The sequence below is a fragment of the Staurois parvus genome, unplaced genomic scaffold (assembly GCF_062004578.1).
Source record: "Staurois parvus isolate SC_StPar_1 unplaced genomic scaffold, SC_StPar_1.0 ptg000320l, whole genome shotgun sequence".
Classification (NCBI taxonomy): domain Eukaryota; kingdom Metazoa; phylum Chordata; class Amphibia; order Anura; family Ranidae; genus Staurois; species Staurois parvus.
The window spans coordinates 1,851,536-1,864,193 of record NW_028318116.1 but is presented as its reverse complement, the minus strand read 5'-3'; the positions used below and the strand labels follow the sequence as shown (position 1 = coordinate 1,864,193).

The 12,658-nt window shown below is 41.8% G+C and overlaps 1 protein-coding gene across 1 annotated transcript in view; it reads right to left on the bottom strand.

Moving 5' to 3' along the window:
• The window catches only part of ACY3 (aminoacylase 3), a 41,214-nt gene that overhangs the window by 19,284 nt on the left and 9,272 nt on the right, over positions 1–12,658 (bottom strand). The window contains exon 2 of the mRNA XM_089683704.1: positions 3,820–4,053. Coding sequence (XP_089539830.1) covers positions 3,820–4,052 — 233 coding nt within the window. The 5' untranslated portion in view covers position 4,053. The remainder of the gene's footprint in view (positions 1–3,819; positions 4,054–12,658) is intronic.

The window sequence follows — 12,658 nt, the reverse complement described above, 5'->3', positions numbered from 1 at the left end:
CATTCACTACACCTGTTAGTGGTTATAATGTTATGGCTGGTCACTATATACAGTAATATATATATATATATATATATATATATATATATATATATATATATACACACATACATACATACATACATACATACATACATACACACAATTTTGCTCAAAACTTTGCATACCCTAGCAGGAATTGAGAAATTTTGACATTGATATAGAAAATATGACTGACCATGCAAAAAAAAAAATCTGTCTTTTATTGAAGGATAGTGATCATATAAAGCATTTGTTATTACATAGTTGTTTGGCTCATTTTTAAATTGTAATAATAACAGAAATCACCCAAATGGCCATGATCAAAAGTTTCCATCCCCTGGAATTTTTGGCCTTGGTACAGACACCCTGCGCCAATGCTACAAAAAAGCCTGGTTACAATATGCCCGACAACACCTGGACTCGCCTCACCAAGCTTTTTTTGTGGCATTGGTGCAGTAAAGCCTTCTTTCTATGCAGTTTCTAAGCCTCACTATGCAGCTTATTTTTGTTCAAGTATCATTGTATTGTGCTCTTTGAAACAACCACACTGCCTTTTTCCACAGCAGCCTGTATTTCTCCTGAGGTTTCCTGTGGGCTTTTCTTTGTATCCTGAACAGTTCTTCTGGCAGTTGTGGCTGCAATCTTTCTTGGTCTACCTAACCTTGGCTTGGTATCAAGAGATCCTTGAATTTCCTACTTCTTAATAAGTGATTGAACTGATTGGCATATTCAAGGCTTTGGATATCTTTTTATATCCTTTCCATCTTTATAAAGTTCCATTAACTTGTTACGCAGATCTTTTGACAGTTCTTTTCTGCTCTCCATGGCTCAGTATCTATTCTGCTCAGTGCATCCATGTGAGAGCTAACAAACGCATTGCCTATTTATACACATTTGGGTGATTTCTGTTATTATGATTTAAAAAGGAGCCAAACAACTATGTGACAATAAATGGCTTCATATGATCACTATTCATAAATACAAGACAGTTTTTTTGGCATGGTTAGTCATATTTTCAATGCCAATGCCAAAATGTCATGATTTCTGCCAGGGTATGCAAACTTTTGAGCACAATTGTACAGTGGGGCAAAAAAGTATTTAGTCAGCCACCAATTGTGCAAGTTCTCCCACTTAAAAAGATGAGAGAGGCCTGTAATTGGCACCATAGGTAGACCTCAACTATGAGAGACAAAATGAGAAAAAAAACTCCAGACAATCACATTGGCTGATTTGGAAAGAATTTATTTGCAAATTATGGTGGAAAATAAGTATTTGGTCAATATCAAAAGTTCATCTCAATACTTTGTTATATATCCTTTGTTGGCAATGACAGAGGTCAAACGTTTCCTGTAAGTCTTCACAAGGTTGGCACACACTGTTGCTGGTATGTTGGCCCATTCCTCCATGCAGATCTCCTCTAGAGCAGTGATGTTTTTGGGCTGTCGCTGGGCAACACGGACTTTCAACTCCCTCCAAAGGTTTTCTATGGGGTTGAGATCTGGAGACTGGCTAGGCCACTCCAGGACCTTGAAATGCTTCTTACGAAGCCACTGCTTCGTTGCCCGGGCGGTATGTTTGGGATCATTGTCATGATGTAATGATGCCAATTACAGGCCTCTCCCATCTTTTTAAGTGGGAGAAATTGCACAATTGGTGGCTGACTAAATACTTTTTTGCCCCACTGTATATACACTATATTGCAAAAGGGATTTGGGACTTCCTTCCTTTAGACTCTAAGCTCCACAAGCAGGGTTGTCCTATTTCTTCTGTACTGAAATGTATTGTAATTGTACTGTCTCCCTTTATATTGTAAAGCGCTGTGCAAACTGTTGGAGCTAAATAAATCCTGTATAATAATAATAATTAGGCCAGCCCACCAATTCATGTGATTCAGGTTTTCTAATCACCTCGATGACCACAGGTGAATAAAACCAAGCACCTAGGCATACAGACTGCTTCTACAAACATTTGTGAAAGAATGGGTCACTCTCAGGAGCACAGTGAATTCAAGCGTGGTCCCGTGATAGGTTGTCATCTGTGCAATAAGTCCATCCATGACATTTCCTGGCTACTATATATTTCACTCTCAACTGTTAGTGGGATTATCACAAAGTGTAAGCAACTGGGAACAACAGCAACTCAGCCACGAAGTGGTAGGTCAAGTATTACAGAGTGTGGTCAGTGCATGCTGAAGCGCACCATGCGCAGAAGTCGCCAACTGTCTGCAGAGTCAATAGCTAAAGACCTCCAAACTTGGTGTGGCCTTCAGATAAGCACAACAACAGTGCATAGAGAGCTTCATGGAATGGGTTTCCATGGCTGAGCAGCTGCATCCAAGCCTTACATCACCAAGTGCAATGCAAAGTGTCAGATGCCGTGGTGTAAAGCATGCCACCACTGGACTCTAGAGCAGTGGAGACTTGTTCCCTGGAGTGACCAATCATACTTCTCTGGCAACCTGATGAACGTTTCTGGGTTTGGAGATTGCTAGGAGAACGGTACTTGCCTGACTGCATTGTGCCAAGTGTAAAGTTTGGTGGACGGGGGGGATTATGGTGTGGGGTTGTTTTTCAGGGGTTGGGCTTGGCCCCCTAGTTCCAGTGAAGGGAACTCTTAAGGCGTCAGCATACCAAGACATTTTGCACAATTTCATGCACCTAACTTTGTGAGAAGAGTTTGGGGATGGCCCCTTCCTGCTCCAACATGACTGCGCACCAGTGTACAAAGCAAGGTTCATAAAGACATGGATGAGCCAGTTTGGAGTGAAGGAACTTGACTGGCCTGCACAGAGTCCTGACCTCAACCCCACAGAACACCTTTGGGATGAATTAGAGTGGAGACTGTGAGCCAGGCCTTCTTTTCCAACATCAGTACCTGACTTCACAAATGTGCTTCTGGAAAAATGGTCAAACTTTCCCATAGACACCCTCCTAAACCTTGTGGATGGCCTTCCCAGAAGAGTTGAAGCTGTTATAGCTGCAAAGGGTGGGCCAACTCAATATTGAACTCTACGGACTAAGACTGGGAGGAAATTAAAGTTCACATGTGTGCAAAAGCAGGCGTCTTAATATTTTTGGCAATACAGTATATATATATATATATCCTCATACACATCTTAAATATACTCCCAGCATGCACCTCTGCAGAAAAGCAGAACTATCAGTTAGAGCTCAGGCTGACAAAAGCCTAGCAGCACTAGATTTAGATTGCAGATGTTACTTCTTAGGGTGGTGCCTCTATGCATATTTTTTACTTGCCATTTTAGAAAGAAAAAAAAGAAACATTAGATCTACTCTGAGACCTCATTTAGGCCCCCTTAACACGGGGCAGAATCTGCTTGAGCAGTGAAGGATCTGTCTGCTGATCCCACACAGAGCAGAGTGGGAGGATGATAGGTTCATGTCAACTTCACTTCTGCACAGCGGGCATGAACAGCACATTTTGCTCTATGGGTGGTTTGGATCCCCATCCATTTGTTTTTAGCAGATTGGATTGGTTTGGAGGTGGTCTGTTTACATCCGCAGCTCTGTAGAGGTGAGTGGAGGGTCCAATCAGGTCCACCTGGAAAACAGACAGGCGGACCCGATCGGAGCGATCATGTGAAAGGGGCCTTATAGTGTAAACCCAATCATTGCCTTGTATGCAAAGGAAGCTTGGAGGTTGATAAATGTAGGCAATACTGATAGTTTGCAAATCTTGACAAGTTCACTTCACCCACCTTAGATGGATCCAGCACTATGCCAGCAAGTGTTAAAATAGATATTATATAGACCTATACAAAGAACAACTATAACTTACGATAGGATGTCCAAAGTGAAGCATCGATTCAAGTCTTTTTCAAAGTAGCGCACTCCTTTCTCAGATGCCTTTGGATTTGACAGAAGAGGTACGGCGCTGAACGTGTCCCTTACCAGAGGTGAAGAATCTTTGAGCCAGTGTTTCACCAGGAAGACACCTGACATCTCATTGCCATGGGTGCCCCCTGCCACAGCCACGCTATGGAGGGGATCCACAGAGACGGTGCTCGGCATGCTGAGAAATGCAAGGAAAAAGCATAAGCCAAATCATTTTAGTCCAAGGCTCACCATACATGAACAGGTCTCTGCTCTAAATGTTTTTTTTTTTTTTTTATTGTCTACATAAAGCCACAGACCATCTGTTACCACCATGATATTTCCTTCTGAAACAGAACACTTTTTCTCTTGAAGTGATGAATCCCTTATATTTATCATCATGCTAAAAAATATCTGCAATGATTCAAAAAGACTTTTCATGCATTTACCTTTTCAAAAAGCCAAGTTTGTGCCTACCTATTGCCTCTATGCCAATATAACCAATAAAATGACACTTCTGGGAAATGTTGGAATACAGTGTTCTGTCCTTTACGTCCCCTATGACATCCCTCCCTGCCCCATGTTACCATCTGTCTGTTGCTTCATGGTCACTTTTTCTCTGTTCTAATAGAAACTGATGCTGTCTGCAGTGGGATTTTGCTCAAGAGGCAGTTTTGTTGGCATGCATGCGCCGGATCACACATCAGCAGCAGAGGGGTTGAGGTTCAAAAGATGATGGGCACCACTTACATCACAAACAAGATGGCGGTGCTCAGCAGCATTTTCACTGTGTTTTGCCCCACATAGAAGGATACGTCTTTTGGGGTCACTAAAAACCACAGCAATAAAATACTAAATTAACCACTTTAGGACTGCCCCATTGCAGATAACTGCTACAGGGTGGCCCTCCACATATATAAAGGTGATTATGCAGTTCCGCCTAGGGGCATGCACGCGGGGAGAAGTGATTGATCTTGTGTCCCTGCAAAGAAATTAGTCGCTGATCGCCGCCATTATTAGCATAAACAAATAAATAAAAATTCCAGTACATATGCCATAGTTTGTAGATGCTATATGATTTGGGCAAACAAATCAATATATGCGTATTGGGATTTTTTTACCATAAATATGTAGCCTAAATTTATGAAGAAATTAGATTTTTTTATGTAGCACCCTCTAGTGTGCTACTAGAATAGTGTAGTGAATGACAGGTAAAATCATTGTGTGTGACTCATGGTAATTGAGTCATGTGATTAAGCATGGGTTATTGCAGGTCAGCTGAATGACTTTACAGGTTGTGGCTCTATTGGCTCCTCCTGACTCTGGAGGACTATGGAATATTCCAGAAGTCAGTAAGAAGGAGGGGTGGAGGCCTAATCTGCATATTCATGGAGGTCCAGCCAATCCCAGGTTTGGAGGCCCTGGTAGAGTGGTGGACTGGCCTATAAATATGGGAGAGTCAGGCTAACAGGGGAGTTGAGTGAAGATGTAGTGCTGAGGAGACTGTCAGTGCGTGGGAGGGGTCCCCCAGGTCTGGGGGGGATGTTTGGGCTGGCTCAGGAGGATAAATTCTGCAGAGAGGCGCAGATGGGATCAGACCTGGCACAGCAGGGACCAAAGTGTGAGTACAACAGCACATTTTGGGATCTACAAAGGTAAAGACTGCCACACGTAGCAAGCTTTCCAAGGACAGCATCGAGCTAAATACTTTATCCTTGATGCGGGAGATCTTCCGAAAAGCCAGAATGGCTGTTAGTGCCTGCAAGCTGTGGAGCTGGGAGCAGCACCGCAGGGGATAGAGAAGTCATCTCTGCATGTAGCTATGAGAACTAAAGCGGATTATTGAGGGGCAGCTAGTTCCTCACCCATAAAGGGCAGCTGCTACTGATCTGCAATGACTCACGGCTTTTAAGAAAGAACAGTCTAGGATCTAATTTGTACATAGAAGGGAAATGTTCCCCTTATTTCAAGCAAAATTGGACATCCCATAATTCCTATTACCCCTTCCAAGCTGAAACTCCCTAATTAAATAACAAAACCAAGTTCATGGACTGTTCACCGTCTTTGGATGCAAGTCTGTGTGAGAAATACCTATTGCCTGTTTTTTTATTGGATATGTTTTATAGCAGAAAGTAAAAAATTTTTTTTTTTTTTTCAAAATTGGCAGTCATTTTTGTTTATAGTACAAAAAAAAAACAAAACCCAGTGGTGATCAAATACCACCAAAAGAACGCTCTATTTGTGGGAAAAAAAATTACATAAATTTTGTTTATTTACAGCGTTCCATTACCATGTCAGTTAAAGTAACACAACCCTGTATAGGAAAAAATTGGCTGGTCATGAAGGGGGTAAGTCTTCTGGAGGGCAAGTGGTTAAAAAAAAATGTTTTTAAACAAAAAGATGATGGGGTTTCTACACCCAAAAAAAAAAAGCAAGCTTTTGTTTTGGACATGAGAGCTGTCTGGTTCACTTTAACCTTGGGCTTGTGTGGCAGATGCATTCTTAGTGGCGTCCATGCTAGTCCAAACTGGGTTATGTCAACCCGCTTTTATTAAAATGAAAAGTAAAGTTCTTTACAAAGTTGCCCACACAGGGGTTTCAACTTCACAAAGCAAAAACAGGTAACAGAAAATGCTAGCCCACCTGGCTACACTTCAGCAGCACTTCTGCTATTAGTACTGGTCCCTCAGACAAAACGCACACAGCTACTACTTTACCTTAAGCTCTCCTAAACACTCAACTACGTCAAACTCTTCAACGCACACAGCTCCTCTGGCTTTAAAGTGGAATTCCAATCAAAAGCTAACTTAAGCCCCGTATACACAATGAGAATATCAGACAAATGATCATCCGTTTTTTGTGGTTTTTTGCATGCTAGTCTCATATCGAAAAGAGGTTACTAAAGTTACATAAATTCTTGTAGGACAGAATAAAAATTTGGAAGTGATGTCATGTGTTGTAATGTATTTGTATTGTATTTTTGGACGACATCTGTACCGTTAAAACTGTCCGAACTGCTATTATACAACAAAAATTTTTGTGCGTGTATCGGACGATTGCTGTGTATTAACAATCAGATTATTGTGCAATCACTTTGAAAGTGGCATTTTTCATATGATTTTCTGATCTTAAGGCTAAACCTTTTCCCACCCCCAATTCTAATCCTATTCTATCTAACAACGTAAGGATGTGTATACTCTGAAGCCGCTTTGGTCTGTTCCCAGTATCAGATGACAGCGGTGGCTTCTGAGTAGAAGACAACGGCATAAGTCTATAGGTGACGTCTAGGGTTGCCGCCTCATCCCTTTAAGTCCTCATGCACACTTGACGTTTTTTACAGCGCCTGTTTTTGGCTTTTGATGGTTTTTTCTACAGCCAGTAAATCCCCCAGCATGTTATCCTATGTGTCCATGCACACAGACTGTATTCAACGTTTTTTGGCTTGAAAAAAAAACCAGGACTAGTGGGTTTTTAGAGGGTTTTTTTAGCGGTAAAAACGCTCTCACAGTGAAAACACGTGGCAAAACGCCGCAAACTGGCGTTTTGGCCTTTTTTTTTTACTCCCCCCAATTTTTGGGAGGGTAAAAAAATTGCTAAAAACGCAGGAAACCGCCAGCGCTGAAAAACTCATGTTTTTAACGTGAATTTACACAGCTAACGTTAACAGCATCCTCAAAATGTCCCGTGTGCATGAGGATTAAAACCAAACACAAAATAATGACACAGGTTCTGAGGCAAATTTAATGCATATAAGGCACTAGGTTAGTTTAATTAACACCTTAATCATCCCCAGAACCTGTGTAAACACTATGGGGTTTATTTACTAAAGCTGGAGAGTCCAAAATCAGACTCCCTTCTGCATAGAAACCAATCAGCTTCCAGGTTTCATTGCCAAAGCTTCATTGAACAAGCTGAGGTTAGAAGCTGATTGGTTTCTATGCAGAAGGGAGTATGATTTTGGACTCTCCAGCTTTAGTAAATAAACCCCTATGTGTCTGGTTTTAAAGGGAAGAGGTGGCAACTCTAGTGATATCATCTCCCAGACATTTTCAGCCATTGCTGGCTTTACCTCCTCACACAGAAGCCACCACTGTAGAGTGGACCTGAGCTGCTTCAGCATAGGTAGGTATAGCAATCCTTTTCTTTACAGGGTTGGTTAGATTAGATTTAGTTGGGGGTGGGAGCAGGTTTAGCTTTAGTTAGCTATTGACTGGAATTCTACTGCAATCCTCAGGCCTTTGCCTGTCCTGTCCTGTCCTGTCCTGTCCTGTCCTGTCATCTCCTCACACAATCTTCTTTCCAAAAGTGAATGCACACAGCTCACGCATGTCTCCTAAGGTGAAGCTCTCTTATCTCTAGGAAAGGTCCGTTCTGTCTTCAGAATGGGAACAATTAAAGTAGCTCTGATCAAGCTTAAAATAAGGATGCACACCTGTTTGTTCACACAGGCAGCGGGCCCCTAGTAAGAACTGGACACAGGATTGAAGGTTCCATGCTGCCCAAGACACTTTGGAACCTTCAGACTCCAAGCCTTCATGTGGGACTACAAAATTGGGTTCCCTTTAAAACCGAACACATTAATTACACAGGTTCTGAGGCAAATGTATTGCAGATAAGGCACCGAGTTTACTTAGCACATTAATCAGCCACAGAACCTGTGTAATCAATATGTGTTCGGTTTTAAAGGGATGAGGTGGCAACCCAAATACGAAACCCAGAGAAAAACACAGCTTTCTCTATACAGAAACAACAACCTGGGGCTTTACGCTCTGCCTTGGGCCCCTTTCACACCGTGCTGGCTATGTCTGATAGGAAGAAAAAAAAGCAACCGAATGCCTGAACGTCTGCGCTGGGCAGTGGAATTCATTATGTCTGTATCCCCACATGGAGCATAGAAGGAATGCAAGCTTTGCTGCCCTCAACGGACCAGGGAAATCCGAAAAGAACTGTATATGAAGAAACAAAAAGAGGGCGCACGGGCCTAGTGCATTACCTTTAAAAACGAGATTTATTGATAAAAAGGTAAATACTCACAAAGGAATAAAATCAAATCACAAGAAATGCAGCGTGGCCCAATCAGAGCCCTAAGGAAGAGGCACAGCCTCAAAACACGTCAGCCAACAGCCACCTAGAGGTCTACAGTCCCCCACCAGACATCCTTCAGGGTGATTGGACCACGTTGCATTTCTTGTGACATGCCCTTCATTTGATTTTATTCCTTTTGTGAGTATTTTATTTTTCATCAATAAATCTCGTTTTTAAAGGTAATGAACTAGGCCCGTGTGCCCTCTTTTTGTTTCTTCATATACAGTGCTGACTACGCTTTGCAGAGCGGGGGGATCTGTCTGCTGATCCCCCACTGAGCAGAACAGAGCGGACGGATGACAGGTCTGTGTCCACTTAGTTTATGCAGAGCGGACATGGACACAGCCTTTCCGTTTACACCTGACTACCCCCTAATACAATCCAACTAGATGGAGGGGAGGATCCATTTCCTTTTTTAGAGAATCGGATTGGTTTGGATTGGAGGTAGACAGGTGTAGATGGACACAAGTCCATTTAAACCCTCCAGTCCTGAGGGATACATGGACCATCTGATCAGGTCCACCTGAGAAAAAGCGAACATGTGCATTTGCCAATGCAAGGGATCATATTATCAATGCAAAAAAATACTGTATCTGGTAAGGATGACCTTATTTCTGGCAATAATTACAGATTTGATCACTTTAAATGACTGAGTTTGTCAAATGCAAGTGGACTTTACACAAGGACCAATCCAACCCTCTTAAAGGACACAACTGATTATTAACAGACTGAACATATGTAATCGTTAATGTTTACATATGTAATTGTTAGTGTTCGTTTACGTATGTAATCATTAATGTTTATCTACCTCCTTCATTCAATAATGCTCTTTTATATACGCTCCTGGAGAAAGTGACCCTTTATTGCCCTGTTAAACTATTACTCATGGGTGATTATAATGCTACATTGTCACCTACCCTCAATAGACCTATTCCCAATAAACATTTTACAAGACTTCTTACCCTGGGCACTAGCTATGGGTCTCACTGAGGTCTGGAGGTGGAAATATCCCACTACTAGAGCATATTACTTTTTTTCTACTCCTACCACCCACAAAACTTCCTCCAGCATAGCTTTGTCAATTCATCCCTTTTGGTTGATGTCCCAGAGATTCATTATTCCCTGAGTGGCCTATCTGATCATTGCCCTGATGCTGGGGACCTGTCAACTCTGCAACAGGTCATAGTGGCATTTGGAATGAAGAATATCAGGATCATATTGTGGTTTCCTCTTCTCTAAACTTAGTCTGGGATGCTTTCAAGGCATCCATTAGAGGTCAATATATATCCTTCATTTCAACTATCAGATGAGACCTCTACTACACAGCACATACAAACAGAGGTATATGCCATAGCTGCCCAGTATGTCTCTTCCTTTACCTTCAGAAGCTTTGACCTACTCATGTCCGAACAATGTACAATACATTACAGTTATACTTTGCTGATATTACCAGAGCTGACATAAACAGTTGTAAGCAAGAATATTTTGAAAAAGGTGACAAAAATGTTAGATTCCTTGCCATGTTGTCCCAACATATCCACTTATCATCATCTCTGAAAGTAGGGCCCTGGACAATTCCATTATTACATTTAATGAGGGCATTTTGTCTGAGTTAACGAACTACTACACCGGTCTTCATACTTCTTACTCAGATTTTAACCCCTCAGAATTAGCCTCTTTACAAGATCCAGTAGAATTGAGATCTGTGACAAGGAGAGAGGATTTTAATGAGAGTGAGAAGTCAGCTTCTTCACACTTTAATTGGCCAAACGGGACTCATACCCCACAAGTCTACTGATATATATATATATGTAGAGTGTTCACTAATATGCATGCACCCCATCTGAATGAACGCACTAGAACTGTAGCCTCCCTTCACACTGACATGGTGGAATGGCCAGAGCTATGGGAAGTTTTGCGGAGCATGAGTCTCTCACTTCACTTCATTCAATAGTTACAAGTTTTCTATAGGCACACTATGGCATCTATACACCTGGGAACTCGCTTTTCTGCACAGATCCAGTTTCATAGAGGTACTAATATCTCTTCCACCATGTTGAAAGCTGCCATTTTACAATCACTGGAGACACTTCAGTTTCTCCTGTATCAAGGACAGGGAGACCCATACTCCCTCACACATCTATGCTGGCCATACCTATGGCTTGGAATGTGGGCATTTGTTTCTAGTCCATGCCCCTGTCTACTATTTACCTGACTACCCCCTTATAGAACAATCCATCCCTCTCCCATTTCTAAATGCTTCCTGACAAACATTGTTAGGCAAAATTCAAAATCAAAACCATTGAACATATTATGGAGAATCATCGATTAACCTACTTTGATAGCCTTTGTGCTAAATACCATATCCCTTCCCAGTACCATTTTTGATACCTGCAGGTTTCAAATGCCTTCAGAAGTCATTTTAGTCAGTGTCAGCTTTATTTGACCTGCACTAGTCTAGAATCGCTTAATAAAGAGGATAAACTCCTGAAACCAACCTCTGGCCTGTACCAACTCCTTTTAGAATTTATTATTACTAATTTGTCCAGCTTACAACAAAAATGGCAAACAGACATTCCTAACTTGAGTAAAGAGCACTGGGAGGAGAACTGAGAGTCACCCTTTAAGCAATTGGTGTCCATCATGGATCAGCTCATACAATTTAAATAGAAGCTAGGGGCCTTAGATTGTAAGCTCCTTGAGAGCAGGGACTGATGTGAATGCACAATATACATGAAAAAAGCTGCATGAATTGAAGGCGCAATATAAGTCCCACTGAGTATATTCTAGGATCAGTATTCCTCATCTGGCACCAAGCAAAGTTGGCCTTCCAAGTGTGATGGTATACTTTGGGAGAAGTCAACTTCCTAGCCTTCAATAGACTATGGATGACTGAATTTGAAAGGCCCTGTCTTTTAGGATCATGGCTTCAACAGGCATGTCATTAAACCCAACAGCCAAGAAGCAAGATGGAACACTGGCCCTTGCATCATGAGCTCTAGATTATTTGGAAGGGCCCACAGAACTTCAGACATTACCCAAAGTATCGCGGGGGCCATCTTGGATGAGGTCCGGACTGCTAATAGGAGATAGTGAGCTTAAAGGCTCATTTTAATCCTGCATTTACTCTGCTATTGTGTAAGCACGTTGAATAAACTTTTTTGTACAAGTTGTAAGCCGGTTCTACACAACATCTTGTATTTTCATTTTGGGCATTTACATCACTGATTTCTGGGTATTGGTAGCAAGAGCCTGAAGCATGAACCCTGTCTGAGTTAAGCCTGCACTACCTGTCAATCTGGTAAGGTATAGTATATGGGTTGACAGGTGCAACACTATTCTGACCACATATTGATGTTTGACCACTTATTGATGTATGGTGTGGCACGGATTCATGGTATATGAAGGATAGCTGACCTCACAGTGGCAGCAGGATCCTGGAGCACGAGATTTTGTTTGTTTTACTAAGCCTGCACTACCTGTCTATTTGGTAAGGTATATAGATTGACAGGTGTCACAAAATTTTATTGCACTGTATGATCATCAGTTGATGTGTGGCATGGCACATATTCACAGTGTATGGAGGAGTGTGGAATACACTTATTTTGGGTAAGGGTAGGAACTCCAGTCACTGGAAGTACATGTGATCACTGGGACACTTATTTTGTGAACATTTTGATGTACATACACTAATATCATCGGCATGTAATGCACTATGA